General features: G+C 44.9%; 1 protein-coding gene across 1 annotated transcript in view; it reads right to left on the bottom strand.

Moving 5' to 3' along the window:
* Positions 1-324: 324 nt before the first annotated feature.
* ankfn1b (ankyrin repeat and fibronectin type III domain containing 1b) overlaps positions 325-26,772 on the bottom strand; it is an 82,442-nt gene continuing 55,994 nt past the window's right edge. The window contains exons 6-23 of the mRNA XM_068754654.1: positions 15,800-16,019; positions 15,401-15,608; positions 12,836-13,033; positions 11,754-11,867; positions 11,462-11,559; positions 10,414-10,504; positions 7,935-8,042; positions 5,531-5,630; positions 5,154-5,286; positions 4,934-5,053; positions 4,625-4,840; positions 3,399-3,565; positions 3,140-3,290; positions 2,208-2,376; positions 1,919-2,085; positions 1,586-1,793; positions 724-1,451; positions 325-639 (exon numbers count right to left, since the gene is read on the bottom strand). Coding sequence (XP_068610755.1) covers positions 325-639; positions 724-1,451; positions 1,586-1,793; positions 1,919-2,085; positions 2,208-2,376; positions 3,140-3,290; positions 3,399-3,565; positions 4,625-4,840; positions 4,934-5,053; positions 5,154-5,286; positions 5,531-5,630; positions 7,935-8,042; positions 10,414-10,504; positions 11,462-11,559; positions 11,754-11,867; positions 12,836-13,033; positions 15,401-15,608; positions 15,800-16,019 — 3,511 coding nt within the window. The remainder of the gene's footprint in view (positions 640-723; positions 1,452-1,585; positions 1,794-1,918; positions 2,086-2,207; positions 2,377-3,139; positions 3,291-3,398; positions 3,566-4,624; positions 4,841-4,933; positions 5,054-5,153; positions 5,287-5,530; positions 5,631-7,934; positions 8,043-10,413; positions 10,505-11,461; positions 11,560-11,753; positions 11,868-12,835; positions 13,034-15,400; positions 15,609-15,799; positions 16,020-26,772) is intronic.

The raw sequence follows: 26,772 nt of genomic DNA, 5'->3' as shown, positions 1-26,772 counted from the left end.
CTGTAGCTTTTCAAGTGATTTTGCCATCACAAAAAAAAAAAAAAAGCTCTTCAATTTCTGATCCATTTTGTTTTGGCCAGTTGGCATCCATGGGACATTCATTTACGAGCCTCCTTGTGTGGCTGAATGTCTTCGATGGGGACAGATGTGGGTTCAGATAACAACAGCACAGCAGCTGTTTGCGCTACGGCCGTAGCGCAAACAGAGAACGTTTAAGATCCTGTTGGTTCCACCGTCACGGCACATTGACCAGAAATGAATCCGCACATGGCAGGAACTCTGCTACCTTTCTCTCGTCTTGTCCATTCTCTCACCTGAAAAGGTTCACACCGTGGTAGCCCGGCTGTGTTTGAGCGCTAGTGGAGAATATTCCTTCATTCGAACGCATAGTTTGCCCCTCAGCCAGGGGTTTTGAAGCTCTAGGGGACAGAAATCATCTTGAAGCCACTTTTCTCTGTTGTCCACAATCAGCACGAGGGCAAAGTGCTTGAGCTGTTCCGGGCTGTAGCACACACACTGCTCCAGTTCACTGCCGCCGCCGCCGCCGCCGCCTCCAAACATGCGGCGAGACACGGCGTTCATCTCCTGCACCACCAGCTGCACCATCTCCCGTGCAGAAGTTGCCGCCGTTGCACACAGCTGAACACAAGAGGAGACGGCATGTCACAAACCTAAGGGCAGTGTGCATGTGAGCTACTTCAGCGTGTGGGAACGCATTCATACCTTAACGCTGGTCTCCTTCGGCAGGCCCGTGCGATACTGTGGGTAAACTCTGAGCGTAGCGTGACAGCTTTCCCTGCCAGCAGCGAGCGACGGGGACGAGAGTCTCTGTGTGCCGCTGTCCTGCGATAACGTCCGCGCCGGTGGACGCTGTGAAAGGCAGCGCTCAGCTGAGCAGCAGCGGTCCACTGATGAGGGCCTGTGCCATCTCCTTTGTGGCGAGGCGGAGGGCGAGGGTAAAGACGTGTGGTAGCAGTAAGGCTGGTGGCGGCTCGAGGTGGAGGAGGGGAACTCCAGGCTGCTGGTCCTCACACAGAAGGCCTGTCTCTTCTCTGTGATGTGCAACAGTTCAATCTGTCTGCTGGGCAGGATGAAGTCGCTGTCGAACAACTCGGGGGCCTCTCTGCGCCTTTCCCCGCCGCACCAAACGCCGCCCCCTCCGCGACATCGCTCGCCTTCCCTCCCGTGCTGTGGCTCCGAGGCCTGGAGGACATCAGGTGTGGAATCCCTGAGTGCCCCCCCTCCACGTCCGACCCCACCAAGAGACACGACCCCTCCTGAATTACTCCCATCACTGCGCAGGAAACCGCGGGGTTCCGCAGAGGAGGAGAGGGGTGAGGGGGGCAGCAGATCCAGCTCACGGGGGCTCTGGGCACGGCTGGAGTCGTAGTCACTGTCAGTGGTGAGGAAGACTTCCGAGGAGCCCTCTTCATCCGATAGTCCAGCAAAATCTGCAGAGCACAGCAAAGCACTTCCTGATAGGGATGCATGAGAAAGTCAAGAAATCTGAACAAAATAGCATCGGAGTGTTGCACCTGAAATCCTTCTCAGGTGTTGTTGTGTTTTTTTTTTTGTTGATTCTCACCTGAATGTTTGCGGCAGGGTTCAGGCGAAGGCATGGGCGAGGGCATGAAGTCCGGCTGAGACGAGGTGGAGGGAGGCTTCTCCGGCATCGCCTCCTTGGAGAAGTCAATTATCCAGCTTACAGAGATGCCCCCGGTTGGCTGCTTGTAACGGGCGTGCTGCAAGGCGTCCGTGATCCACCTGGCATCGCGCCACACCTCCTCCATTTGCTGTTGTGTCGTTGTGTTAAGATCACGACAGTTAAGCTCACTATTCTAACGCGTCAAACGAATATCAGCCCACATACAGTACGTCTGATGTTACAGCAACGCTTCGGTTGACTGAACGACTGTACCTGCACATGCTCCTGCACCCGTTGGTGTTTCTTCTTAGCAACAAGGAGCTCCTCCTCAGAGAAGGCCTCCCTTAGTGCCTGCTGGGACATGAGGGACTCCAGTTCCAGCAAAGCTGATACTCTGCAGTACTGGCCAATGAAACTGGGGCAATAGGCATAAAAGTGGACTGTGGAAGAATTGCAGCACCAAAAGATATATGTAAAATGCTATACCAAACAGTAATAGAATGAAAGCAGTAGATGATTATTTATTGGACATAATAATGAACAGAAATTTGAATGTACTGACCCAGTTCAAAGATCTGCAGTGGCAGGGTAAGGAAGCCAGAGCGGGGGGAGTATGGGTTATTCTGCCCAGGCGCTGTGCACACTTCATCTGAAGGTGGCAAGAGGAGCAGGAAAGACACCGTCTCCCCAAACTCCAACACCTCCTGGCTGTAGATACGGAAATCATGTGCCTAAACACAAGGAGACCGGTGATCTCAGTGTAATGCAGTAGGAGCCTAACCTTAAAGCACAGACCGAATACAGACATCATGTCCACTTAAAATGTATGTATTCAATGTATACAGTGTTATTTAAGTGCTACCATGATTAGTAGCATTTTCAAAATGTATTATTATAATTTAAGGTTTTATTTGATGGATTCAAGACAAAGGAGACTTCCTGGTTGCGCTGGAACTGCGTATGGGAAGCCTGCGTTGTGAATTCAACTTTTAGTCCTTTGATTTTCTCAAACAGAGGAGATACGAGTACGAAAAGGGCAGCTGTGTAGTCATCGTTTGGAGCACATCAAGTATCTCAGTGCTGAAGCCATCATTGTTTTTAAGTTTAAAGCTTTTTTTTTAAATCAATTTCTCCTGGAAAAACTATGGTTCAGTTCTGAAGAAAAGTCGGATCTGTCTCTATAGAGTACATATTATAGAGACATTCATGTTCATATTCATGAAATCTTTAATAGCAATCAACGGTTGTCCTGGAATTCAGGTCATGTTATTTTACAAAAACCACTGAGGATGGATGTTTCATGCACTGAAACGTGTCCGTTACATCGAGCGCTTGCTACTGACCGCCCCTGGAACCCGCCTGGAAATCCAGGCAACCACAAAAAAAAAAGGTTCTTCTATTTAATTTGGTAAAGCATTCGTTGAAAATGTTCCTAAAGAGTGTGATTCTGAATGTTAAACCCAGTTTCAGATTGGCATTGGAACGTCCTCTGACCTGATAGCCCGGGACGTTAATGTGCGCCATCAGGTCCTTGATGGCGCATCGCAGGTCCTGCAGGAAACGATGTGGAGCACTCTGCACATCTTGATCCATCTCTTGTGATTCCTCCAGTGAGCTGAGCGCCTGCAGCCACTGCCACTCCTCTCTGAAACAACACACACACACACACACACAAACACACACACGCACGCTTAGCTGTTGTTTTGGTATGTATATGGTCAAAACTCTGACCTTCATGCTACATGACTCCTACCTGGAAATGTTGCTGTTGTCCCGGATTTTAGTGTGGCAAAGGATGTTAGGAAGCTTCTGGGGCACCAGGACTCTGATCTGCTCCACAGACGTGCACAGCTTCAGGTAGCCCAGGTACAAGCCTGGAGACAAGGTCTTCCTGCAGCGCCTGTGATACGCCAGCTTTTCCTGGAAACAGCAGGTGGACAGAGAATTACAAAAAAGATGGGATGATATTATTGTCTGGGGGGTGCTTGTGTGGTGACACCGCTTCTAATTGTGTTTCTTCCCTGGAATTTGTTTGAACGATTTTGTTTCTATGTTTTGCTGTTGTTTGTCCTCAAAGTACTTCTAAGTTGTTCCAGCATGTTCAAAGAGGAAATAAGCAAGTAAAAATAGCCTCATCAGCAGATATTTAGGGATTTCATCATAAAATCTATCCAGAACTGGCCACAAAACAAATGTTTCAGTGAAATGTGGTTTTATTGTAATGCAGTCGCCGCCATTCTTTCGGAACCACGAGGTTAAACTGACGTCCACTGGAGACAAAGCAGCTTTGCAGCAACGGTATCAGATTTAGTAAGATATATACACAAAATCATCCTGTGGTTTAATTCCAGATTGTGGAGAAAAAAACCAGCATTACTTAAAAAAAACAACAACCCCCAAAAAACAATACAACAATTAGATAAATTATTATTAGCAAGCTATAATGCTAACATTAAAATGTTACGTTGCTCGATAGAGTCGTTCATGAACATTAATGTAGGGCTGAATTAACCTGAAAGCAAGAAATCTCATACGAAGTCTTGCAAAGACGGTGACCGATGAAAGAGGACAGACATGATTACTTTTCGCACAAATAAAAAAGTGTCTACACAAAGAGCCATCTTAATTGGAAGCACATTTCCATTTACGGTCCTATTGTTTCAGCCTTGCGTTTACTGGCTTTCTGTGAAGTTTAAAAACATTTGCGCGATAACCAATAAATAAATGTTTTCCAGTGCTTTTTGGAAACAGTTGTTGTTGACAAAGTGCCGTACACTACAATCTCACTAAAGGCTTCGGGTAACAAAAAAAATGCAAAGAATGAGCCTGAAAAAAAAAAAAATCCCACAACCACAGCTCTCAAACCCTCCTACCCCTTTTTTCAATTCCTGTGGAAGCAGCCTGTCTCCATAACACAACCAACTTTCCCAAACTGAGTCGCCTTCTAGTCGCTGCCAATCTATTCCTGCAAGGACTCACATGGAGTGTAATGAGCAGCGTGTCCAGGGCCGTGGGCTCTTCAGGGGAGGAGATGGACTTGCGTTGGAGCTGGAGTTTGCAAAGCTGCGTCCAGCGAACTCCATCCAGGTTGGGACAGGCATTCATGTCCTTAAGGAGCACGAGCAGGGCATTACCGTGCTTGTCTTTGATTGGCTCGAAATAAACCTGACCGAGGTCCTGGGTCCCCAGCATCCCCTGAGGAAACGTCAATCCATATCATATTTAGCTCTATGGCCACACTTTTGGATTTTGCGGAGGTAGCTTGTGATATCGAGGGTCTTGTGGTACCTGGAGCTGGGAGACGGCCTGCAGCATCCTGAGACGTGTCTGCAGAGTACAGGAGCAAGATGACTGAGACGGATTGAGACACTGCTGGAGCCAGGGAATCTCCTCCCATAGATGTGATACCTAGCAAAATGAATGAGATGCAAAAACGTACAAATATACATGTAATAACAAAACAGGAGCAAATAGTCCATTGATAGAGAGAAACACAATCTGATTCTACCTTGGTAAACCAGAGGAAGTCCTGAATGAGTGAGCTGGAGTAGGAATCTTCAATCTCCACAATAGGAATCTGGTCCTCTGACGTCACCAGTATATTATCATCTCTGTACAATATAGACGTCAAATAGAGACCCCTGGAATGCAACATAAAACATTATTACTATGTTATTATTATGTTTACTACAGCACCGCATTGGTAATCCATTACACCATTCTCCGGTCAAAATGACAACATTATTAAACCTAAAAGCTATTTGCCACCATGAAGGCCAACTTACTTAATGTTGGAGTCTACATTTGCTATAAGCAGAGTGATACAATCAATCCCGTGACAAAAGTCAGCCATTTTTTCTTCATCTGGGAAACAAGGTCTTCTACCTTTTCAAGCTTTTAACAAATTTGCTGGTGGGCTGGAAGAGGTGGCGCAGGCTTTTGGATACGGAGTGCTTCCTCGCCTGTGGCGGCGCTTTACACGGCTCTGTGTGGGTAAGACAGAAAAATAAATAAATAAATAAAGCATTTTGTTATATCTATAGCAACAGAGTGACTGAGATGATCCCTTTGGAAAGACTATCCCGATAGCCTTGATGCGTAGCTTCAGGGAAGTTGCGAGAAACCTCGGCCAGGCTGTGATTGGCTGTCGGATTTGTCTGAACTCCAATGGACACCTCTGTCCTGACAAACTTTAGAAACTTCTCTTTTCATGACAGGCTGTTACCAAATCGACAGCCGAGCTGACACGTCCAACAACACAGCTGGGGTGGAATGTTCCTCGACATTTCATCCACTCCAGCGGTGTGGCACCACTTTGACAGTCATGCTCGCTGCCAACAGCAGACTATGGGCCTTGGGGGAACCGCTAGCTTTCAGATCCCAGAGGGACACTAACCGTGTTTGTGTGTGTGTGTGTGTGTATGTGTGTCTGTATGTTTACTTGCAATGCAATAGCTGCAGAAGCATGGCATGTCTTGAGCAGAGCCATATGAGTGGAGCCGAGGAGCCGTAGTATTCTGTCTATGTGTGTGTGTATGCGTCTTAAACCTTTGCCACTCACTGACAGGGAGGTCAGTTAAGTCTGTGGGGACATGTTTATTTTTAGAGGGCCTGGACGGGGTTGGAGGTGAGAGGGAGGTGTGTGTGTGTGTGTGTATGTATTTGTGTGGGTGCTTATTGGTGAGATAACTCACCTCCCAACTCATTAGAAACCCATGGGTCCCAAACCCTTCACAGATCCCCCCCTCCCTCCCCTCCCAGGTGATCTTACTTCAGCCTCAGGCCACTTAAAGTCAATAAATCCCCCCATTCAGGCTCTGAAAAGAACTAATTTTCTCTTCAGGTGGACGAGTCGAGCTGGAGTAACAAGAAAAAACAGCGCCCCACGACCCCTCTCACCTCCCGAAATTTCTCTTAACTCGAGAGTCCGTTCAGCTCCAGTCCTCCTGGCTTCAGTCCCTGTTTGACACTGAGTAAGACAGACAAGCAGGGCCGACTGCTGAGGTGCCCGTGCAAGTCAAGGCCTCTTTCACAGTTTAATTAATAGTGTTTGGACAAGAGGGAGAATGTGGCGTGGGCTATAATTCGGGCTGCTCTGAGGTGTGCGTACATGGATGTGTGGGAGTTGAAAGAAGGAGCATGTACTTGAATATTTGTGTCTGCTCGTGTACATGTGTATCCATATGTGTGCCTGTCTGTCTATTTGTGTGTACATGTATGAACAGTAGACAGGACGACTGGCGGGTTGTCACGAGAGGAGGGGGGGGGGGGGGGGGGGGGCAGTAGAAGTCAGTGTTAATTTATGCCCTCTCCCGACTTGAGCCCAGGACTCGTCTCTTACAGGAATAACAAACATGACCCCGGGACATGCCACCTTGGCTACCGTGCCTGAACTCTCAAGCTTAATCAGTCGCCGTCTGAAGAACCAAGAGCCACTCAATACTCACTATTATATTGCGTCTCGCCCCATTGCAAATATGGTCTGGACACAGTGGACAATAGTAAGTGGGTGAGCGTTTTTTTGGGCACGTGGGTGTGAGAAGAAAAAAGGGAGACAACTTGCTCAATGCTAACTGCATTTCGCCCTCACTTAAAGGCGTCAGCGTGGACAGCTTTTGACACTTATGGGACCAACTTACTGCCAGCAGTGTTTGGGGATATAAACAGCTTGAGTGTGCGAGGAGTCGATCTGCATTTTGTCACAGAGAGAGAGAGGTATTCAGCAGAAGAAGGGCTGAGTCATGGAAAGACGTTTCAGGGTGGGGGGGGTGGGACCAGAATTATTGCGACAGAGGGGAGGGTATTATTTTTGAGGTGGCACGCTACCTCGGGGTGTAGGGCCCCCAAAGTGCTTGTCGTGCCGGAAATTTTAAGGTGTCTGTCACGGTGAGATGAAACAGTGCAATTGACGAGACGCGTGTTCCACCTGCAAGTCGAACCATCCATGGTTCGTGTTTTTTACACCAAGAATATTTATGAAACGCAAACGAGACGGCGGCTGAGAATCCGACGTGTTTGTCTACAAAGAACAGAAGCTTTGGGTTCAAGTCAGAAGCTCACACTCAGCGCTGGATTCATGTATTTATGCGTGGCGACAGTTTGAGACATCTAGTATTATACGGCATATGCTCATGCAATTCAACGAGTGCATCAAGTCACTTTCACTACCAGGATGGGGAGTTTGGGTTTCACCAGGGGCTCACCATGGAGACCGTTAAAGCTCTTATATTACTGTTCAGTCTTTAAGGTGAACACAGCCATTGAATTTATTAGGAGGAGGTGCTGATACCATGGCAGATGCAGTGGCGGTGAGCTTCTTTAATTTGTCCAAGCAGCTGGTCTAGTGCCTCCTTCTGCCCTCTTTGACGTGGAGCACGGCCATCGATATCCCTCCAACCTGCGGACAGGGATAGAAAATACAAGTGGCCATGCAAGTATAGAATGCATTAATCATAGCAATTATGAAAATTATGAAAATGTTCCTGTTAAAGCCCAATTTGTCAAACCAAATTTTAGCCACGCCGTTTGTTTTGACGTTTTAATTATTTTGTAAAGATTATTATCATTGGACACATAATGAATTTAGCTCATATGTAAACAAGGCCCTTTGAATAGTCCATGTTTTCTTTAGATTCGTGTTACTATAGCGTCATCTCGATTACACTTGGTGAATGCACCACACCATTGTACAAACAATGCAAACACACATCAGTGAAACTCTAAGCGAGTCTTGAGGAGGGGTTTGATAAAATTTTGTTTGGGGCCCCAAAACGTCCTTGCTCCTGAGTCTCCTGCTATAGTGGGAGTGCAAAGTGTGTGAGACGATAGGAAACACACCTCCTGAGTGCGTCTGACTGCTCTGCACATATTTGTGCACACAAACACAGGCACACAGACCCACAAACAAGGTGTTGCAGTGCAGTGACAGAAAGCAATACCGGGGGGGTCGTGGACTTACGGCCACAATTGGTCCCGAGGGTTTTGTCATAAACCGACTTGGTCATAAGTTAAATGCTAAATTGCCATGTGTATATTACGCTGCGTCATGCTACCTTAAATGAGGAGTAGAAAGAGACCATTTTCTCTTGGTAGAGAGGGTGAGATGGCAGAAACTTTCATACACTCGATTCGCTTGCACGTGTGTCCGAAATGTTGTAAAAACACATCTTAAACAGACAGAAGACAACAAACCAATGCGGTCGTAAAGTCGTCCTCTAGGTCGTAGATCAACAACCCCCTGCACAGCACACACATCGTCATCTACCTCCCAGAGAAAAGTTGCTGCAATACACCCTCCGTCTTGGTGTTTTCATTCCTATTCTGCTTATCCCAACAACACACACACACACACACACACACATGCTATCAATCAAAAAAGTTGAATAGTGCCTGTACATTGTGTTACAAACACAACCTCTTCCCTCCCCATAGGTGACCAACCCTGCTGAAAAAGATCCTTCAGCACCTTCAGCCGACTCTGTTGCAGAGCCATCATCCTTGCTTGCTCAGTGGAGGATGTGTCAGCGATAACCCACCCCCTCTGCCACCATCAACCACCACCCAACCCCCCCAACCCAATTCCCTCTCCTGGAGCCCCCCAGAGGGCGCGTGGGGCTGAAACACGGTGAGCTCTATTCCCGGAAAGGTGCCTGTCCCGGCAGGACAAGCGGGTCCTTTAATGGGCGTCCACTGCCCGGCATAAGGCCCCCAGTGTTGGTGCCGCGCCGCGTGCTACAGCACAGACATGCAAATATTTCCAGTGGTAGGCCCAAATGGAAAACACAAACACGCAACATCTAAATTAGCTCTGAGAGAGGGAGGGAGAGAGGTGGACATTAGAAAAAAGAGAGGGAAAGCCCAGTCTCCTATAATGAAGACACACACACACACACACATGCTGAAAAGCAGGGTGTGCTGATGAGGACAAACATGTCCATGTGTGCCCCAGATGTGCCCTCAGCATGCCAACATGCACAAAATCAATGCACCTATGTTCCCTCTCTCACAGTAGCCGAGTACCAGCTATAGCGTCTGCACATGCTGCACACAAACAGCTGCCCTGAAACCAGCCTCATAAATCAATTCACCAAATTGGATAAAGGGATTCATGTTTATGAGTTCATCTACTTGCAAAGCGACTTGTGTAATCTTTTTCTTCTTTTCCAAACATGAGAATCACTCAGAAAACACTGAAAGTTGTAAACATGTTACAACTTATTAGACAGATAGAGATAGATAGATAGATAGATAGATAGATAGATAGATAGATAGATAGATACTGTGGTGAGTCAACACCTCAGCTGTTGTTGCGCATGATTTCTTGGCTGAACCCAGGCAACTTCTCCTGGCAGCCAGGCCCAAAGTCCATCCTGAGGCTATGATTACACACACTGATGTCCACAGTAGGGGTTCCCAAAACCCATTCAGCCTGCTGGCCAACGAGGGTCCAGCTGTCACCCCCCCCCCCCCACTAATAATGTCAAAACAACAGCAGAATGACGTTGGAATAACCAGGAAGGAATGAGTGGATACGACATGGTAAAATATCTAAGAGCCTTTATGTGTGGAACACCTGAAGATATTGCATCATTCAGGTAAGACACACACACACACGCACACACGCAGAGGTTTGCAGCGAGGTGCTAGGCCCTGCTGAAAGCACAAGGTTCTACTTTAATTATGGTTCTTGTTTGCTGATTGGAAGTTCATCCTTTTATTTCATACCAAACATAGACATGAACATTTGTGCATACATCATGGAGACTTACTGGACGGTGCGGCGCAGACAGGGGTGGAGAAAAGTGGAGGCCCCCAACCCTTCATGTTGTAGGCTGACACCTGGACATAGTAGTGTGTCCCCTGTAAGGGCAGGACAGATGATAATCAGGGCAAAAATTCACCGAGCCCACATTGTGTGTGCGTGTGTGTGTGTATCTGTGTGTGTCTCTCCTTTCTCAGTCAGATCAATCAAATGGGCTGCGGACACTTCCCGACCTTGCCTTGACCCCTGTCAGATGACAGGACTGAGCTTTGGTTGGAAGCAGGGGTCTTAAAGGGGGATGTTCTCAAACACGATAACAAACAGCCAGTGGAACATCTGTTTGTCTACATGCCCGCTTAAAAATGGCATCCATGAATCAGATGGCGGGCGACCAAGCTGCTCCTTCTGCCATTCTTGAGGGCTGAACGGTCAACAGCCAACACTTTGAACAAACAGGGTTGTTGTACAGTTGTGTTTTTATCATGGCATCAGTCCCCCCCCCCCCCCCCTCAACATTTGTGACTGACGCTGACTTCAATTTGTGTGTGGGGTTTTATGCATATGTATGCCTCGAGTCTTGAGCTCCAATGAAAGTAATATTAAGGGCCTTCATGTGGGAGAATAAGCTTTTAAATGTTTCAGCGGTCAGCACGAACAGCTGGAGAAGCTGGAGCTTAGCGGTTCTTTGTGTTGCTTTGTCAGCCATAAACTACAGCATAATGGATGATTGTATCCTTTTAATTTTGTCGCCCTAAGAGACTAAAGGGGGGGGTGGGGGGGGAGGACTACGTCTCTGGGTTTATGTGGAAATGGTCATGTCTAATGCAGGGGAGGACAGACACACAGGAGCAGATGTTTGATCCAGGAAACCCTTAAAACACATATAAACTGTATAAACTTTATCATCAGTGGCGCTTATCCCAGAGTTACCAGGGTTGACAGCATCCCATATAAGAGATTTAGTTCTGCGATTTTGGCTTCTTTTTATAGGATTCTTCCTTATTCCCAGCGAATAAGTTATCATGGAGAAGGACGGAGACGCGGATATGACTTACAGAAGTGAGTCCAGTGATGTTGCCCTGTGGCAGAGTGGCGTCCTCAACCACCAGCTCACCCAGTATAGGACTGAGTGACGGGGCAGTGCTCCAGCTCACTGCAGTCGCACACAAAAACATCAAAACACATCACACATTTGGAGAAATAAATAAATTGTGAAGCAATTACAAATGTTTATTGTAAATATATACATTTTGTTACAAATATAAAAGGTTTTTGCACGTCACTTCAGCGCTCTACACATTGTGTACTGGCTCTAAATGAAGCAGCGGGATGGACACCCTGGCTGACCTTTGTACTTAGTAACCACAGCAGAGTTGACACTGAGAGGTTCCTGGAAGTCCACCCTGAGGCTGGTGCTGCTGCCGACAGACAGGGAAACTACACTAGGAGCCTCTGGAGGGTCTGGGAAAGCAGACACACAGAAAGGCGGCAGGTAAACAAGTTGGGAGATACACTGTTCATTCGCACAAGCGAGAAACGTGTCAAGCATCGGATGCGTACGACATTTAAGCAGTTTACAGCCTTGTCTGTAGGATCTCATTCATCCAGGAGAATCAAGAAGAGAAGGAAAAAAAGAACAGCTGGACTTGAATCCAAGAGGCTGAACTGAAGAAGCCTCTTGGATGAGAGGTGAAACGTCTTCCTTAACCCGAAACCGAAGCAAGCCAAGTTGTTCTTTTTTGCTCTTCTTGATTTAAAGTCTCGTGGACGGAAAACACAATGCAGCAGGATTTGTAATCTATTACCGCTTACCCATCACACTACACAAGGATGTTAAATTACAGGGAACTTCACCAAAGAGCAGATTGGTTTGGCTGGAAGAGAGAGTGTGTTTGTGTGTGTGCGTGGGTGTGTGTGTGTGTGTGTGTGTCTGCTTTCACAGGGTGGCTGTCTGCGCTGCCACTGAGCGTGTCATGAAATGTCTATAAAAAAAAAAAACAAGCAGGAATACAGTTGCACACATTGAATCTCGTATACTAGGCGTGGAAGCCGTTAACCCAGCCCCGACATAATGCCAGCAGAGGAATGGGTATAGCAAAACAGAAAAATCGAGACACAACCCCATTTCAATAAGGATGGAAGTGAAGAAGATATCAATAAAGACAGAAGTCAAGGATTTGGAAATATTTTTTTAAATCTAAATGCCCTGAATGGGCATAAATCTAAGTGGGAGCATGTTTTAGAACATTTGAAAAGAGAATGTCCTTTTTCCTCTTCAGCCCAGCGGATGCCTAAAAAAGATTGTACAAATCTCATTTACTTCAATCCTTCGTCTCTTCTGATGGAATTAATGCATTACAGAGTGTCAACATTTTAATATTTTTGGGTAATCATTGATGCAAGCCACAAAAGTCATCCATGAGTCTTACTAGTATGCTCAAAGCCAGCCTGCATCCGTCGGAAGAGCCGGAGCCTCCACTCCCAAGCCTTGAGCTGCCTCTCCTGGTCTGATCCCTCCCGTTCCCCAGGACCCTCACCCCCAACCCGGGCCTGAAGCTCCGACACTCGCTGCTCAGCCTCCTGCACCAAAGTGGCCAAATGAACTGCTCGGCCCTCCAGACTCACAACTAGGAATCACAATGGAGACAAAGGAGAGAGAGAAAACTATTATTTACAAGCGTAATTAAAGGAGTAAATAGTAATGCCTAAAATGTACATACTAATAATTTTTTTTAGCATGCATTAGCTATGCCTTTTTTATTATTTACAGTCTGTATTTTTTATATGAAGTACTTGGTCAAAGCAAATCCTTTGTTGTAAAACTCTCTGAGCTACTTTATTTGGAAGAAAAAGTCCTATAAACATAAAGTTTAATATTATGATTTTATCAAGTGCCTAAACAAAACACAAGGCTTCACTGATACTGTGAAAAACTGCAGAAACCCACAGCCTGCAATGCTGCAAATTACTTTAGCAGGCCGCTCTTTTTTAATGGCTTTGTTTGCCAAAGTGCTGCGGCAGATTCCTCAATAAACTCAACTTAACGAAACAGCCCCTCTTTAGAAATGACATCACCTCGAAAATGACAAGAAAATGTGGCTATCAAAGTGAGACGGGCGAGGGGGGGGGGGGGGGGGGAGTATCGTTCATATGCGGTTATAGCAGAGCGCAGGACGGCGGGAACAGCATCGGCATCCTTTTAAACTGCCGTTGTAAAAGTATTTTGTCTGCAAAACGTGTGGAAAAAATTTGTACGACTGATCTATTTTTATTATATACCGCAGCCTCACGCAGACTTGATGAGAGGAATTTATTCTGGGAGTTATTAAAACAATGAACATTGGCGCTTACTTAAACAAAGAAGACGTCCCTATAGCAGATGAGATACAGTGTAACACCCAATAAAAATATTAAAATCCTCACAGTGCGATTGGTGAAAGCGCTTTATCCTAACACGAGGATCACCAGATTCAAGCCTATTACACTTGAAAATGCCGCCATGCACAAATTGATCTAAAAACAACGACAACAACAGGTAAGTCAAGCTGTTAAGCTCACAAAAGACAGTAGCTGTACTGTACTTCTTCTTTGGTGGCTGGTTTGGGACTCGTGTGTGTGTGTGTGTGTGTGTGTGCGTCTGTGTTTAGTCTGTGTGGTCTGTGTTTGTTCATTGTAGATTCCACTGTTGAGCGTTAGATTCCACTGTTGACAGTACGTTTAAAGCTCCGTGTCAAAATGTTCATCTGGGTGTTTCATTCTGCGGCTGCGAGCTTCTCCTCTGAAGCGCAGCGTCGGTATTCTGTTGGTCTTTTCAGCCACTCCTGGGACGACTTTAAGGCAGTTTTGTCATTTTTAAAACCGGGTCAGGGCTATCGTTTAAGGATAGAGCCACAATTGTTATTGAGGACCCTTGGACTTGGAGTCCTGGACAGATAGAAATAACTGTTGAGGGTCCAATTTTGATTTATGTGTCCAGCTCCAGAAACGCGTCCAGCTGCTGTCACCGCTGTTTATGTCTGTTTTGATTTGTCCTCGTTCACATTAAGACTGGATTCACATTAAAGCGGCCTTGTCGTGCTTGGGAATAATTTATAATGAGAATTGACTCTATAAGTCTTGATCTGACCTTTCTCAGTATCTTCAGGCCAAGCATTGAAATATCAATTCAACGTGAAATGAAACATTTGCAGAATTTTTGAAGTCAATCCTTCAACAAATGCCGTTTGATTTGTTGACATGGCTGCACACACAAAAAAGAGGGGGGGGCTTTTCTCTCCTTATGTGCTGTTCAGTAAACTTCACTAAACATAACTTTCCATTCAAGTGTTTTCAGTTTAACGATACCTTTATAAGACGTCTGGCTCTGTCCTGGAAAAGCGCAAACACAAACAAGTCTAGGAGCCTTACTGGCGAGTTCTAATCATTAACAGAAGGAAAGCGCAGCGCTCTGCAGATCACAGATGACTAATATTACATTATTATTAGTATTATTATTATTATTACAACCCCCTTCATCACATTTAATAGGGTTTCGCTGCCAGCAATCAGTGAGTGTGGACAAATGCATTACTAGTATGCAAGATAAGTCACATGTGTGTTGATGCTATGGGCAGCACATGCGACTGCTTTGGTAGCCCCGGGCGACGCAGCTTCCACTGGGACAGTGTTGATTACCATACAGTGACTATTGGAACGCAAGCAAAAATACCTTTGATGTCACTTCTGAGCTAAAACTTGGAAGCTGCATTGGAAAAAATGACTCAAGATTTCATCAAAGAACTTTCGAGCTCATTCATACCGTAACCATAAAATGGTGAGACTTATGATTCGTGGAGGCAACAGGGGTCACACACACGACGTTATTGGCTACGCTGTGCAATTTGCTCCGAGGGGCGCGTTTAAGTTGACATTCAAACTACCCCGTGAATCGCCACGTATACTTATGCCTGGTGGCTGGGCAGTTTCATCAGGTACGCTTGTGCTCCTCTACTCACAGTGGGGGCTCTCCTTAGCACCAGCTCGCAGCAGCAGCTTGGCCATGGGCACGTTGTTGGTCATGATAGCGATATCGAGGGGCAGGAGGCCCTCGCTGTTTGGGGTGTTCAGATCCAGCTCCTCCAGACTGTACTGGGACAGAAGCAGCTGTACTAAGTCCAATTCTTGGTGCTCCACTGCTTCAAACAAGGCTTCATTACTCTGGAACTGTGACATGAAGAAAGTTAACATGAAGCGCATGTATGAATATGATATTTTTTGTCCTGCTCTACAGAGTCATGTATAAAGTTTCCGCCCGTGGTTATCTTACTAGCCTACATATAGACTACATGCAAGACTGTTTTATGCTAAACGCTGCTGTGTTTATTATTTTTTCACTCTCCTTCACCGTGACTTACTATCGTGGTTTTGCGCGGCCTCTCCTTGTCTCCCCCGCGCCCCGACGCCACACTATCTTCCAGGCCAGGGAGGTTGGTGCCCGCACGAAATTTTCCAGACAAATTTCGGTACAGGCGTCGAGCTGCGCTTGGGGAAGACAGGCTGGCTGGCTTGCGGGTCGTGGCAGACTGGTTAGCATGATCCCCCCTCATGGGCTGTGTCATTTTGGCAGTGTCAGCCCTGGAGTAGAAATGAGGGGCCACGAGACAAACAGGAGATGAGAGACATGAATGGAATATGACAGTTGGTTTAACATTTGGACCACATGAAGCCTGATCTTGAATTGATTAGGTAATAGATAACAGTTTCCCTAATAATAACTATTAGAGCATTCAGTAAACCACATTTCTCCACCAAGGCACAACAGTCCACTTCAAATAAAAACCAAACGAAAGTACCCAAAAACTAAATTATGATTAAATATCTTTATTCAGATCTGGATAGCTTTGTTCTTAGCAAATGCTCTGTGATTTCTCATGTTTATTTATATTTGATAGATATAGGCAAAAGAGTCTTATCTGCCCAACCCCTCAACAAAGATTAGCAAAAATAAATCAAGTCAACGTGATTCTGCTGAAAGTCAGAGAAACAAGGAACCAAAAAACACTGACACAGGTGATACTTATCTCCTTCACAGGAAATGTACGAAATTAATGAAATGAAGCAATACGACAGGAAGTCAGAGTAGTAGAAATAATTTACGAGACATTACATAAAATCTGTGAAAATAACAAAGATGAAAAAAGTGAAGCAAAAAAGTCAAACAAATTCTCAATCTTCAGCTGCGATGAATCGCTTGTGTTTTAACGACACATTATCAAAGAGTCCTAAATCGCTGCTATTGTTTTGTTTTTTCTGACTCTTTACTGCCACCTTGTGGATGCAACAATTCCAAAGACTGGTAAGTGCACGTTGTATAAACAGTTGTATTGATGGCTGCATCTTCTGAAACAAGCATTTGATATGTTTTTTTGGGGGCCAAAAACAACAACAAAATTGTGGACAGTTAATAAAAGAAAATATCCAATCACAACATCTCGTCACAGGCTGCATACATAGAAACGTGAACAGCTGATTTTATACAAAACATAGTTATTTGAGAAATAACGCATTTCCATCATTCTCAATGTTTTTCATTGATACCATATCCCGAACAAATTATATTCAGCCACCTGGGAACGGGGTTCAAAAACCACTGATCTATGGAATGGTGATAAATTGCACTGATCTGCCAGATGGACACCACACTGGCACGACCAGTGCTCACTAACGGGTGCCATCCGGCACGTGTAATGCCTGCCCGGTGGCTGATTCACCAGCGCTGCTTTGAAACATCATCTTTTACGGTATGACGACAGTATCCCCTATCCATTCTTCTGTGTGACTTGTGTTTCTGGGCGGAACCTGGTATGTACTATTCACACACATTAAATGCTGAAAGAAACCTCACGATGAGTCCCATCTTACAAAGAGATAAATTCATTCCTCAAGGATGTATCAAAAGTTTTCTTCCCTTCCGCTTCTTCTTCTCCTCCTTATGACTTTGTATTATATTCTACCCTTTCTTTTATTTATTTAACCCTGGTTATAAACTTAATGCGTCATGTTGATGAAAAATAATACAATAAAAATGGTTGTCATAAACGCCTTACAGATACAGATATTTTTGGAATCCACCAATATCATAATGAAAGAACTTAAGCATCATCATTTCCCTGCAGTAGTCCATGCGTTTGCTCCAGTTCACCGGGAAATGCTAGTTTATTATTCCTCATTGTGGAAAGCATTGTAAGTTGAATACCAGAAATGCAAATGCTGCTGTTAAAATGCAGTGGTTTGAACAGCGTAGCGAGAGAAGCCGACAAACGTAAATAAAGGTTAAGTTACGCTGGACTTTCATGCCATATGCCAAGAAGTATCACACAAGCCAAGAACAGATTTGTCAAGGTGAGAACATCTGTAGGAAAAATATTATTTATACTCCTGCTCTGCCTTGGATGTGGGAGCCCACACTAGCATTCATACACACATATGCACACACACACACACACACACACACAAACCCTCCTCCAACACATGCAGATTGTACAACAGCTGACAGCGGCCTACATAGTAGACTTTAAAGCAGCGTCAAGCCCCCGCAACAAGCCCTTTTTCACAGGGCCGATACACCTAAAATACCCCTGATCCCCGTCCCTTCCCGCTCTGTCCCATCCATCTCCACTCTATCCCGTAATAGAGGCCTTATTTTAGACATCCTCATGTTCCCGGCTGGGCCTAACCTATTCCAGGGTTCCAGATAAAGCGCGACAGGTATTTGGAGTAATTTTTCCATGGGCCTGGCCCGGAAGATAAAACAAGAGATATATTTGTAATGCATGTGCTGGTATCGCATTTCAAAGCGAGAGCCCATTGGAATCCAGGCCCAGGCTTATTGTTATTTGCCTGAGATGGAACAGACAACTTTTTTCTGTCGGCATGGACACTGCCTCATCTCTCTCTGACGACATTAGGGAGTGTATAACGTGGCGGCGCATCTTTATTTTCAGAGATGCTGCGTCCTGATGTGAGATTAGGATACAATTTCCCAATGACATGACCGAGAGAAAGATAAAATACAACATAAGAGAGAAGAGACTCAGGAGCGACTTATAGTCCAAAAAATACGGGTTGTGTATATATTTAGACGGGAACCCTCAAGCTCCCGGGCCTCTGGTAGAGGATCCGAGCTTGAACGAGACACCATACAGCCCGGGTGGGCAAGACGTCGATATAAAATATATATATATATACATACGTATTAGGCTTATTATTGATGTATGTAATATATGTTGTGATGTGTTTATTCTCAGAGAGAGATAAACTGTTTTTCAATTTCCTGTATGCTACGTATAGGAAAATGAACAATCTATAATGTATCTTTAATGGCATTGATTTGATTATTATTTGAGTGTAGAGCAGGAATAGTTGACTCCGAATCTAATGATACATTTTACCATACACAGTGTGAACTGTTGTATATAGTTATACAACAAAATTAAAGAACGTGGCTGACACTTAAAATGCTGCCATTCTGGTTTCAGGAAAATCTTGAAGATTGTAAAGACAAACTTACCCCAACATTTCTTTGGGAATATAAAATTGCATATTTCACCTCAAAAGTGTGTCGAGTATGTAACTGAATGAAAACTGCACATGCAACACGGTTATAGCGGTAATGGGAGTGACACCACACCAGAAACCGCTAAAATATCATCAACACCTTCACCATATTGAAGGCATTTCTTTTGAACTTGAATAATCCGAATAAATGACCAAAGATCAATGCTCAGACACGTCACACACACACACATACCAATAGACTCATGCACACACACAGTCCACATCACACAATTTCCTACACTTTAACCAGGTTTGGCAAATAGGAAGCAGTTGTTCTGGAAAACCAAAGTATCTCGCAAAAAAAACCAGACTCCATGTTTGGCTCCCAATCAATCCCACATCAAATGCACCCGGCCTGCTACAGTGAGACTGCGTCAGTGGGACAAAAAAAAAAAAAATCAACAACCCCAAGCTGCAAACACACCGAAACTCAGCAGTCGCTTTAATTTCAGCTTGTTTACACAAACAGTTTTCGTCCACCAGACAGTGAGTCACATGTGAAAAAAGCCGACTTATAAAAGTCTAGACAATTGCTTAGTGTTTGGCGATAAGTCAAGATGGAAAAGACCTGTGATTGAAGAAAATCGAAAAGAAAATTGTTGGTTCCAGCACTGCAGAATAGCTGAGGTTTTTGCACAATCTGAACGGCAGCCACGGAGCAGTTCACAACAGCGGCGAGCATGGAAATGTCACCCGAACACCCGAGAGCAAAGCTGCTAACTCAAAGCAGAGTGGGAAAATGTCGCTTGGTCTGATGGCTCCCGCTTATTGTTGCAAAATGACATTGCCAGAACTACAACAATGGCTGAATCCATCTGTAGGGCTGAGCGTGATTGACGTTCAGCTACAGGAGGGAGAAGAGTCATAATGACCCACGAGAGGAGAGCCGGGTCCATTGATTGGCACAGCTGGTGCTTGTTGGCTAATTATACCGTACTTCCAACGCAGCAGGATACTGGACCTCAGATATCTGCTGCTCACCAAGGAAAGCTCCCCCCCCCCCCCCCCCCGGGTGTCCCGATTCTCTGGAAATATCACTATTCAGCACACGATGCATGGAGCCCAAGTAGTCCTACTTCTCTATGAACCCCGTCACGCCGCAACCCCATCCGGTGCCATCGCAAGATGCCACAAGGTCACTTGGGTTCAGCTGTGTGCCGACAATATTCCCCCTTTTTACCCCCCCCCCCCCCAAACTGCTCACAAAGACCGACTATCTGCTGCATGTTAGTGTGTGTCTAATCATGTTTATTGCACACAGGCACAAACGGCCATTCGTATTAGTACATTGCATCGGCTGTCTGCGTAGGTCAGGTTCCATAAAACCAGCCGAAAAAAGGAGGGAGACAGATGGAAAAAGAGAGATGCAGAACAGGAAAAGATGACACCAGAAGGATAGTAGGGTGGTGGGGGTCAGGGGCAAGTTGTGAGGGGAGAAAATTATATAAATTCACTCTCTCTCTCTCTCTCTCACACACACACACACACACAGTACGCTGGCTGCTCTAAATGTGGCTTGTAGAAGGAAATTCTGAAATCTGAGTCTTGGCACCAGACAGGCTGGAAGCAGGCAGGCTGCTGGACTCATGCATAGAGAGAGAGAGCGAGAGAGCGAGAGAGGGGGGATTCATACATCCATCTCTTCTGGCTCTTATCAGTTCAGAGGCAAGGTGCCGCTTCGCCAACACTACGCCCTCCAGCCACTGCACCAATGGGACACGCTCGCACATTAGAACGAGCACGTGCACGCACGTAGGCCGTTATAGGGATTTTAAATGATTTTATCGAAAAGAGTGTAAAAACGTTTCAGTGGATTACCCAACCACGTGCGCACTGGAAAACTGGAGCACTGGCCTCGAGCAAAGCTGCTGATTAGTGGAGCTACATAAAAAAAAAAAAAAGTACAGAAATGACCTTGTGATGATGAGAAGTTGTACGAATACAGTAGAAAACCACTGAACCCGCTGCAGCACAGATAGCAGAGGCCATAACTGATACCAGACAGGATAAAGCTGTTTTCCCACTGTGGAGTCATTCAGTTTTGGTAATCAACTGTGCACTGCAGCCTGAACTTCCTCTTCTTGATAAGCTGGGTGTAGTGAGAGGGCGCTCTGCATATCTCGCCATTGTTCAGAGGCGAGATATTTCTGACCTTCTTGTGGCCTCCCCTCGTGCGTTTGTAAAAATTGTAGGTTGATTGTGACGTACTTAAGATTGTGCTGAGGTCAACGGCGTCCGGGTTTGTTCGCTCGCATCATTCTCTGCAGGGGAACTGGGAAATGCATTTTACTTAAAGCTCCAGTCAAAAATGACCACGTTGGAATCAAATTGTGGACACCGTGCACCCTGCATGCTCCCGCAGACTTGATTTTCACAGTCTTCCTCTGTCTCTCCTTTTATCTTGCACTCATCTTCTCTTTCCCTTGAGAGAATGGCGGTGAGAGCGCGAGCGGCCCGCTATATGCTTAACCTTTGAAGCGGGCCTGCTGTGCCGAGCGAGGCCTGCCACCTGTTGGCTCTGTGTCTGCCTGTGTTTTGTGTGCATGAGGAGGTAAATCTCTCTAATTTTGATGAGCAGAGACAACAGTGAAGTCACCATGGGAATATGGTGGCGGGCGGCGGCCGACGTTCTCAGGACATGGGGGTTGGTGCGTCCTAGGTGGATCACATACACACAAACATGCACAGAACCCCTCCTCTGTCAGAGCCTTGGTGACACCATGTCTCCCACGGCGATCGTGGGCCCAGCCTGGGTGGCTCCAGGCCTTCTGCGTGTCTCGCAGTATGTGTGTGTGTGTGTGTGTGTGTGTGTTACACCAAAGGGGTCCCTGCCTGGGCCGCCATATGCCACCCACCCAACCAGGGAGAGGGAAGGGGTGGGGGCAATCCCCGGCCACTGAAGCCACCAGTTGGCCCATTCTCTCAGTCACACGCTGGCCGGGCGCCATGTTTAAAGTCACACGGCTGTTTATCTGAGACAGGAATGGGGCGCGATGGTTGGGTGGGGGTGAGGGGTACCCTCCTAGCTGCGATAAAGGATAAAGTGCATGTTCACGCACAAATACAGTGGAACCTTGGTTATCGAACAACTCGGTGGTCGAACAAAAATGTTTTGTTTAAAATGCCTCGGAAGTTGAAATTATTTTGGAGAGTTTGAACACACGACTGGAGCAACTTTTATTATGCTTTTGTTTTTCATATTATTTACACTTTTCTGTGGTTTAGAGACACATAGTTACATATTAATATAACTGTAGGCCTGTAAATGGCTTTTTATCAGGTGCGTAGGAACGGATTCATCTAGTTTCCATGATTTCTTATGGGAAATATTGCTTCGGTTTTCAAACAGTATTACGGAATGAATTATGTTCGAGGCTCCACTGTACATGTAGGATGAAGGACTGGACTGTAACTGAAAAGGAACACAAAGTCATCTGATATCATGGATGCTCAAACACACTCACACCCCATAACTGAATTTATTGGCTTGAACACCTATCAGTAGAAGAAAACGTACAATAAAAGTCACTGTTGATTAGACACAAATGTAAAATATGTATTTCTCATGAATGGAATCATGAGTTTTCCCCAAGGGGGAATTTACATCTGCATTCGGCGGATCTTCTCCTGAGGTATCTGATTATCCTAGCAGCATTAAATAAAGGCTGTGGCTTAATCTGCCTGGGATATAAAAATGGGGAAATCAAAGTGGAAACACAAAATCGTGACTATAGAGAAAGTGAAAATAATTCCTCCCCTGGATTTTAAAAGTCAAAACTGCGCATTGTGGACTGATTTATGTCCACATTGGTCTATAACGCACTACCTGAGCTTCCTACTTCAGTCTGTAAACTATTTTCCAAAACTAACTTCAAACCGCAAGCCTCCTGGGTTTCCCAGCTGATTTTCTCCTGCCTCTGAACCCGAATGCAACACTCACACATTTCAGAAAGAGGGCAGAGGGGTGCAGTTTGTTTCACTTCGGTTATTAGTTTATAAGCAACACATGGAGCTCTCTGACCCGACCAACTATCTCTGAAACAGAAACAGGAGCAACTTTACAGTCCAATTTTCATCATCTCTTCATTATATTTTCAACTCTACCTCCTCTTTCTCTCCTCCTCCCCGTCTTACCTATTTCACTCTCCCTACCAACTCTCTCCTTCCCCTTGCTTCTCTTTTTTCAGCCTCCCTCCCTCCCTCCCTGTCTATCTGTTTCTGTGTGCTGAGCTGAGGTTTGGAGTGGAAACTAAAGTATCACGATGGAGACACACAGGACAAGAGGGAGCCAGCCTCATAAATCTCCCTCAGTGCAGCAGCATCCAGACTCAAGAACTCCGTGTGAGCGTGTGTGTAAATATCTGAGTGCATGTACTTGTGTGAAGTTGCATGTCTAAAGCGATGCATTCTCATTTTTATACATGCATGTGTGAATGTTTATTTGCTTTATCTATTATTTTTTATTAAAAAATATATATATATATATTTAAAGGTTGATATGTGTTTGTATTTGCTTGTCTGTGCATGCATATGAGTGTGTGTGTGTGTGTGAGTATGTCCAGACTCTGTCCAAAAGGCCTGCTCCTTCATGTGGACTGGAATCTACATTCATCTGGTCAACAACACAAATTAATACTGGAGGCCACGAAACGGTAAAAGCATAAATTATCAAGCATCACATGTTTAATGTTCACTGTTTTCCCCAATGTTTGAAAGACTTCCCAACCATGAAGGCTTCAAAAATATATATATGTATATTATAATAACCTCTGCACCAACATAAGAGAAAGGGAAAAATAGTTATGTTTTAAAAAATAGACACATTTAATTCTATGATGAAAAGAGTAACTGCCACAATCTGCATCCAAAATCACAGATCATGACTCATTTAAGGAGAAAATCCCAAGTGGGATCAATACACTGATTTGCAATATCTTGGTCCGTACCTTTAGTGAAAGGGTGACCAATAGTGCAGCTAGTTCATACTCAGCTATGTTATCTCGCATCATATGTAATTGAATTACTGTTACTTAATATTAGAGGTATAAAATCTTTGTTACAGTTGCAAAGCAAGCGTCAAATATCAGACATTCCAATACAAGCTGAAATCAGTCTTCTTCTGTAGCAATCCCTAACAGTACGGATATTCTGACCAGAATCTCAAAAGAGAAAGAAAAAAAACAAACACACACGGACCCACTTATACATCTGCCTCATTTGAACTGACAGCTTTCAGCCACAGGAGAAAGGAGAAAATATGAAGAGATGAAAAAGAAGCAGTCGGGCTGTATTAAATCAAATCAGAACCAAATGAGGCGAGTGGCATCCTGTCCGAAAGTACTTTTCAACCTGGCCCCTTGAGCATAGCTCCTCTGTTTTTGTACTATAAATTTGGTGATTTTCTTTTTCCAAATTCTTTATTTTTTTTTTCTCCTTATGTGCAGTTCATATGTATTTGCACTCGGTAACCCACAACTCACCCTTAAAACCTCAACTCAATGAAATGCTAACTATTACAACATGTGTTTGCTCATTTATGTGTGTGTGTGTGTGTTTAAGCATGAATATCAAGAAGGGAATCAGATGAGATTGCGCCACTGTGTGTGTGTGTGTGTGTGTGTGTGTTGGTATGGTGGCTACGGTAAAGGGAGGCTGTGTCTATCCTGCCACTGAAGTTGAGACCTCATCCTCGGAGTGCTGTCAGCTGCAAGATGTGCCTGAAGACAGCGTGGCACCGGAGTATGGGGGGGGGCTGGGGAGTGTAGATGGAAGGATTTAAACAGCGACCACTACATTGCCACACACATCACTCTCAAACAATTATGGTATGGTAACAAATGCACTCATTCAAATTCTACTTTTATTTACTAAGTGGATATGGGCTGAAAGGGAGGCCCCAAATTGAGTGCTGATTGATACATTACATTTTGATGTTGAAGTACTTGTGGATTAAGTTTCCTCTCCAAACGTACTGTAGGGGGGATTTGTTATGAGAAATAAAAACTGCTTGGCCGACATGCATGGCTGCATTTCCATTGTACTAAGGGTTCTTTGGCAAAGGGCTTGTGCTCCCTCGATGTCACCATGGAAGATTGAAGAATAAGGAAATAAATAGTTATTGACTGGGTCCATTGTGGATCGGAACCAGTGTGCCTTTGCAAGCACCAGCCATGAATTCAAAGACTCTTCTTGATGTCTCCCATTTCCACATGATGCACAGGAAATATGGCAGCAAATACAAGCCCTTAGATAATGACTTAAGGATACTTACAAAAATAACGGATGAAGGGAAAAAGATATAAAGATATCAAAGGCTTTTAAAGAAACAGAACTAAAAAAAAAAAACATTTTTAAATGAGTATTTGTTATTCTGGAGATATGTGAATCATTTTTCGGCAATGTTGAGAGGCAGCAGTTCCCTTCTTATTTAGCTTTAAACACCCACTGCCTGCACCTTTTTCTGCTCTTTACTCCTCCCATACCCTGGAGTGCATTTACTATCATTACCAATAACAATAACACTGACATTATCTTTTATCACATTTTCCCAAGGCCCTGCCAGCTCCGACAGACGTTGACAAAGCTACAAAACGGCTCCTGTTTCAGACTCGTTTTGGGCTGACAGGCTCTGACTTCTCTTAATAGAGGCAGATTTTCGGGCCGTCTGACACACAGATGAAACAGTCCACTAAACAAATAGCGATTAAGCCACCCGAGACTGCTTTACTTTGAAGAGCTGCTGACAGGTTTCCACCTTGATATTTACAATGATCCTCGTGACACTTTGCTTTTAAGAGTTAAGATTTAAAGAGTGAAAGGAGAGGATGAGCATTGTTAAGAGTTCATTTCCGCATTTAAACTCGGTACAAAGACATAAAAGACTTTCATGTGTACTTTTTGTTTTACAAAAAACAATTTGTTTTTTTACATTTACAGTTCAACAATGTAATATATCTTTGGAAATACCGTGTTGTGATAACCCCTCATAAAGTTAAAAGAAAACAGCAAGATCGATTACTTAAACAGGCAAAAAGAAAAGCTGATACATTGAATTATTCCAAAAATGCAACTGACTCATGAGATGTGTTCCACTTTTTCATCCCGACCGCATTGATGACTGTGCATTCCAGAGGAGCTGTGCTCGTCTGGAGCCGGACCGACCTTGTTTCACCTCCCAGTAGCATGACATGATTCACCCCCCCACACCCAGCCCTGAACCTCTCCCCCTGGGGTCCCTTGTTTATTATGTCACAAAAAAAAAGAAAAACCCAGTCACACTTCTGTAATGGTGCCTCGCCCCAGAGAAAGTCAGAATCCAGTTGTGACGGAGCTCCCCTCATTCCTCTCCTAGACGAGCATGTCCAATCTGCCCACTGTGCTTCATTAAAACCAGACTCCATCAATCAGAGCCTGAACTTTAAAGGCCAGGTCCCCTCCCTTGAACAACATGGGGGTGAAAACGCACAACTGTTGTAGAAGAAGACCTCACATTGCACATTTACTCCACTGATCAGACACTTCACACCACATTTCAGTTGGTGGACCACACATCGTTGCATCAGTCACAGACCACACAGTATGTCTCACAAGGCCGAAAAAAGACCTTGTAAGACTTCACACCAGGTCCGAGCATGTGTGGATGAAACCACAGAGAATCCCACATCTGTAACGCCACAAATCAGAAAGTAACTCTACTGAAGAGCTAGAACCCGTCCCACTCAGAGCCTAGACATCAGGAAATGAATTTGTTTTTAGTAAAGTAAAAAAAAGA

This window comes from Brachionichthys hirsutus, chromosome 21 (genome assembly GCF_040956055.1).
Source record: "Brachionichthys hirsutus isolate HB-005 chromosome 21, CSIRO-AGI_Bhir_v1, whole genome shotgun sequence".
In the NCBI taxonomy this organism is placed as follows: domain Eukaryota; kingdom Metazoa; phylum Chordata; class Actinopteri; order Lophiiformes; family Brachionichthyidae; genus Brachionichthys; species Brachionichthys hirsutus.
The sequence above is the reverse complement of the archived record's forward strand: the minus strand, read 5'-3'. Positions and strand labels throughout refer to the sequence as shown.